This window comes from Asterias rubens, chromosome 4 (genome assembly GCF_902459465.1).
Source record: "Asterias rubens chromosome 4, eAstRub1.3, whole genome shotgun sequence".
In the NCBI taxonomy this organism is placed as follows: domain Eukaryota; kingdom Metazoa; phylum Echinodermata; class Asteroidea; order Forcipulatida; family Asteriidae; genus Asterias; species Asterias rubens.
This window is the reverse complement of record NC_047065.1, coordinates 13,418,035-13,423,953: the sequence shown is the minus strand read 5'-3', so window position 1 is coordinate 13,423,953 and position 5,919 is coordinate 13,418,035. Positions and strand designations below refer to the sequence as shown.

Genomic DNA, 5,919 nt, shown 5'->3' with positions numbered 1-5,919 from the left:
GTCGTCAACAACATCTGCCCTTTGAACTGAAACATGGCCAAGAAGACAGGTAGGTATTCTAAACATCTGACGCCACACTTCGAGGGACCAGACTACATGACAGGCTACGGACCATGTGCCGACACAAAGAGGGCGGTATGTAAGTCCTTTAGAAGGGCGCACCACGTTTAGCTCCCCTGGGTCTACCCCGGTGTGTGGGTTTTTTTTTTTCTAGGACGAACGTGGGTTATTATCTGCACACGTTCGTCCTGAAAAAAAAACCCGACACACACCGGGGTCGACCCAGGGAAGCTAAACGAACGCACACATAATAAAATTCAATCGCAATCAACGCTGCTAAAATAGTTTTTCAAAAAAACTAAACAAATTATCAGTTAAAGGCCCTCAGCATTAAGAAAACCAAAAAACCACATTGTCTGACAACTGAACTTCCGATTTCTTTTAAGATTTTGGCAGGTCAACCGATTGGAATTGTTGCTGTATCCCAGACCACCCACACCCCCTAAAACTGTGCTAATTTCCCAAAACCAATTTGCTTCAGGTTTTCATTTGCTTCAAGTAATTATCCACTTCCCAAGCACAGTTTTCTTTGGTCACGGATAGCTGAACGCCATCTTATCGCAACTCTCTATATACACTGTCTACTGGCGTCACTCCGTCCCCACCCTATTTGTGACCATCCACCACCAATAGGCTGTAAAGTTGCACTTGTACATTGCAGAGCCTATTAAATTGTTTGGGTTTTCAAGAAATCTTTGAGAAATCTGAATAAAAAAGTAGGTGGCTTTGAGAAATCATAACTTCGTCAAGAAAAGTCTGATTTAAATGTGGATGGTATCATTTTGAAGCTGATTACACACTCTCTCCAAAAATGCATTGAGCCCATAACAGTAAAAGTGTCAACTTTACAGCCCATTGGTGGTGGATGGTCACATTTGTGTTCGGCCGAAAGTGTTGTTGCTGAAAGAACTTCCCCAGATTTAGGAAAGGGCGCCCCCAATATATTATCAACAATTATCATAACATGATAAAAAGTGTAACAAAAGCCAATTTGAGAACATTTTTGTCGAGGTTTTTACCCAGCCCCTCCCCATGTTAAAGTATAACATTATGAACTTATTTTAGGAAGCCAGTTTTAAAGATATAACACATCGTCGTATTTTTGAAAGAAAGAGTATATTTATTGCAATCATCCTCCAATAATATCAAGAAGCTTACTAGAACAATTATCAAAAATATGAATAGAATAATTTATCTTTAAATATAACAAAATAAGAAATCAAGCTTTTATACAATTTGGTTTGGATTAAAACCCTCTAATGTTGGTCTTAAAGTTCGTTTGAGAACCATTGAAATGTTTTCTTTTGAATTGAAGTGAACTCTTTTGAAGTGAACTATCCTGTAATAAATACTTTGAGTTCAAGGCAAGTTAACAGGTAAGGAAAATAATAAATAGTTGTGGAAGCAGCGGGACTGATTTGTTGTACTTTAAAATCGACTCAGTTACATGTACAATCATCAAATGGTAAAAGTTATGATTTCAGCAAAAAAAAAATAACAATCCTCGATTCGAAAAGAAAACAAATTACAATCCTCAAAATACATAAAATTTATGATTTCTTCAAAATATTTTACAATCCTACAATCAATAAAAATAATGATTTCTGCAAAAACAAAATCCGCAACAAAATAAAAATTCTTAAAGGCATGGGACACTATTGGCTTAAAATAATTGCCGAATATTAGGTGTAATCAAATTTGTATTATCAAAAGGATGTTTTTTTTAATGTTCTCTTGCAACTTCAAGGACCAATTGCGTCCAAATTTTCATAGGTTTGTTTCTTTATGCATGTTGGGGTGCACCAAGTGAAAATACTGGTCTAAGACAATTAACAAGGGTGTCCATTCGTGTCCAATGCCTTAAAGGTGATGAAATAATGAGTTCGGCAACGAAGAGCAGTTAGGGAAACAATCAGCAAAAAGTTCGTGGTAAGTTTCTATGTGACACTAAAAACTATAGTCACACTTCGTGGACAGTTCAGCGGGTGAGACATAAAAGAAATCGGTGGATCTTGGTTGGTCAAGAAGTCGCACCGATCTCTCGATAGCCTGAAGGGCCGACTCGTCCAAATCCAAGCTCAGACTCCCACGGATGGCCGAGGCGACAATGGACCCAAGACCGAAGCCGTCTCCTCGTGGCTGCCTCCCGGTAGCCTCCCTGAAGCAGTGGCCGGCCACACCGCCGGACCTCTGGGGCCTGGCGCTGCGTGACGATAAGTTCCCACTGATGCGACACTCGGACTTCTTGAAGCTTCTCTCCCTGGTTTGGAAGTACGGGAAGTGGGTCATGTGAAGAGATGGGATGCCGCGTTGGTAGACGTTTGCCCCGGCGTCGTGGTGGTTGTTGAAGGGATGGACATCGGGTGATGAGCAGGGTTGGGGACTCGATGGCTCGGTCTTGATGAATGGATGATGGGGTAGGTCTGGACTCTGCTGGTGGTGGGGTGTAACCGGGATGGACTCAAACGCCTGAAAGAGAATTTAAAATTTATATGATTAATTTGAATGTGAAAGAGAAGTGGTTTAGTATTGTGGAAAAGAGAAGCAAAGACATTGGTTATTGAAAAAAAAAACCATGATGGCTTATAAACAAAACTGTTCGACACAAACATGCATCAATGGTTTTCTGAATAACAACCTACTATTGTTTAATTTTTTTTTTCCATTTGTGTCAACGTTGCTTTTTGTTGAAAAGTGAACTTGTCAGACAACAAGGGATTCCAGGAGTGAATTTGGGTTTAACAAAAACAAATATTAGAAAGGTATTTGAATTAATTCGAGTACATGTAAGCCGCGTGTAAGCATGGAGGAAAAGTTATCCATGGTGTCAGTCAGCAGCAAAACGAAATTAAACTTTTGAAGATGGATAATTTCAAAAGTAATTCTTACCTGATGGGAATCGGCAAAGTCCAGTCCATCTTTATAGAGGGCCAGATCGAAGTCTGTATCAGGTCTGAAGAGACCATCTAGCTGGGTCCAATCATCGAAGTTCTGGCTGTCCATATGGTGGGAGACGAGGGGCTCCATCTTCGGCGTGCATCCCGGTGTCGGGCTAGGCCAATGGGGTACTTCAGCGGAGCGGAAGACGGGGCAGTCGCCAGTAGTAGATGGGTCTGGGGATGACCGTGCCGGTGACGGGGTGTCGTAGCCCGCCGGGTGTGGCGGTGAAGTTCCCGGGGGTGATGATGATGCGCTGTCGGTGGGATGCTCGCAGTCTGAACATGGAGCTTCGTGGTCTGAACCAGTCATGCAGTTCGGGCATCGAACTGTCCAGAAGTTGTCCTTCCCGTACGGTCTCTGGGTGTTCCGGAGTACCTTGACGAAACTGTCGTTGGCGGAGAGGTTGTGACGAACGCTGTTCTTCCAGCCGATGTAGGTGCCGCGGAAACACTCGTAGGAACTGGACATGTGGTCCACGATCTCTCGTAGAGTCATCATACCTTCGCGGGAGGACTGCAGAGAAAAGATCGTGAGAAAAAAAATTAGTTAAATACAGACACAGACACGGACATGCAGAATAGTGTAAAAGTTGTCAAAGAGCAGCTGAAATATGCATAATTATGACAACTGAAAGGGCAAGGAAAAATTAAAGAAAAAACACACTTGTATCCACAATGCCCGAAGGTTTTGTCTGCTTACCATTTACTTTTAAACCGATATTATTCTACTCCAAATTGTATCATTTCTCATATAAGTTTGTACAACTTTTATTGTCATCAACTTTTGTATAAAACAAATACCATTCATATTATTAAACATAATAAAAAAAAAGGGAAAGTGTCAGGCACAACAATGATTTGTACTGGTTTTTAGCGGACAGCGAAGAAACCCCGAACCGTGGAACATTTTTAACTGAACTGGCAAATAATTGGCATGGGTAAAACAATTGTGTTTCGGTAAAAATATCAAAACTTAAAGAAGAGTGCCGTTTTGCTGCGAGTCGTTGTTTTTGAACACACAATTTGGATGGCTCGCTTCTCTCATAAACTGATTTTACCTCTGAAAGACTCCGAAGGCCTCAGTTTATGGTCGTTCTCATTTAAACAATCAACTACAATTTCCAATATAGTTTATATAAAGCAACATAAAGAGTTAAAATTTAAAATTGAGATTGACTCTTTACCTTGATGGCCATGGTGATCAGCTCAGCATACGAGTACGGGGGCTTGACACGACGACGGTAGGTAGGGCGTTGCTTCCCCTTAGTCGACTTACGGGTCCGGCTAATGGCTCCCACGTCCCCATGAAGCTCAGCCTTCACTGCTACCTTAGGCTCCGGATTCTTCGTGGATGAAACCATGATTCTTAAAATTCAGTATCTAGAGAAGTAAAAACTAAGAAAGAGAGGACGTCTTGTCTTTGCAGAGAGCAGATGAGAACTGGTAGCGTGGGTTGGTAGTAAGGGAATATAACTTTAGCCCAGCTTCGGTAACGTGACAAGAGATTAAAGTCAAAGTCAACAATAGAACTCGGCGGAAATGACAGGCCTGTGTTCAGTCACCAACCCCCCAAACTGACCAGCGCGTCAAACCAATAAAAGTCAACCAAATCCAGCACGCGCGTGTAAAGTTTGTAAAGTTTTGTGTGTAGATAGACAACACGATGTCGGCACGGTGCCTTTAGTCGGCGGACTATGATCTCAATGTAAGGGTCGTGCTCTATTGTCTGTGGGCGGGCAACTTCAGTGACATTGCCCGCGCCGCCAGCCTTACCTCACCGGCATAGTTCAAAGGTCGGTGTGGTGTCGGGACTACATGAATGGTGATCAGTTTGGGAGAATGCAAACTCTTAAAGTCATTGTTGAAGACCTATATGGGGAATGGTCTGAGCATGGTCTGAGGTAATGAAAGGTGGTCTTTTATGTGTTCTCATCCTTGTGGAGAGACATAGCTGAGAGACATAGCTGAGAGACATAGCTGAGTGTTCATAATGTAAGAATAGGGCAGAGCAAACCCCCTTTTGGAACTTACCACATCTTTTCAAAGTTAAAACGCGACCCGCGTCTATTATTCATTATCATAACGTTTGATTTCTTATTGGTTTTTAACATTCTCCGTCACTTAACAACAAGTCTAACGACTATAATAATAAATGTTGATTTTCTGAATAATGGTAACAATTTCCAGGGGGGGGGGGGGATGATTCAAGAAAATAAAGATAAAAGGGAATACAACTTTTACGACGAACCACCGGCATTTATATAAAAAATAAAACTATACAATCCAGCATCAACACATGCCTTAGTTTTAGATTCTTCTTCTTCTTATTATTATTTATTTACTTATTTATTTAAAGTATTTTAGATATTTACACGAGGATTACAAGTTGAACAGGAGCTGTCAGGGTTATACAAAAGTATACACAAAACTGACATCGAAAGATGTGTAGCTTACATCAAGACCCCTGTCAAAGATGTAATGTTTATTAAATGCGGCGGACACTATTGGTAATATTGTCAAAGACTAGCCTTCACAGTTGGTGTATCTCAACATATGCATAAAATAACAAACCTGTGAAAGTTTGAGCTCAATCGGTCATCGAACTTGCAAAATAATAATGAAAGAAAAAAACACCCTTGTCACACGAAGTTGTGTGCGTTTAGATGGTTAATTTCGAGACCTCAAGTTCTAAAATCTGAGGTCTCGAAATCAAATTCGTAGAAAATTACTTCTTTCTCGAAAACTACTTCACTTCAGAGAAGCCGTTTCTCACAATGTTTTATACCATCAACCTCTCCCCATTACTCGTCACCAAGAAAGGTTTTATGCTTATAATTATTTTGAGTAATTACCAATAGTGTCCACTGCTTTTAATATAACTATTCAAATGGATACCATTATCAGTGAACCTATTCCCAAA

At 40.9% G+C, this 5,919-nt stretch overlaps 1 protein-coding gene across 1 annotated transcript; it reads right to left on the bottom strand.

Annotated features, from left to right (window-relative positions):
• Positions 1-2,007: 2,007 nt before the first annotated feature.
• Positions 2,008-4,360, bottom strand: LOC117288951 (forkhead box protein O4-like). Its single transcript, XM_033769827.1, has 3 exons — positions 4,184-4,360; positions 2,950-3,513; positions 2,008-2,529 (listed from the first exon to the last, which is right to left on the bottom strand). The coding sequence occupies exons 1-3, from the start codon at positions 4,358-4,360 to the stop codon at positions 2,008-2,010; spliced, it is 1,263 nt and encodes a 420-aa protein (XP_033625718.1).
• Between the last annotated feature and the right edge of the window lie 1,559 nt (positions 4,361-5,919).

Excerpts from the sequence above, each read along its gene's own strand:
- LOC117288951 (XM_033769827.1), bottom strand. The coding sequence starts at position 4,360 with ATGGTTTCATCCACGAAGAATCCGGAGCCTAAGGTAGCAGTGAAGGCT. Across the intron at positions 3,514-4,183 it reads TGATCACCATGGCCATCAAG|TCCTCCCGCGAAGGTATGAT; the intron begins GTAAAGAGTCAA and ends TTTTCTCTGCAG. Across the intron at positions 2,530-2,949 it reads ACTTTGCCGATTCCCATCAG|GCGTTTGAGTCCATCCCGGT; the intron begins GTAAGAATTACT and ends ATTCTCTTTCAG.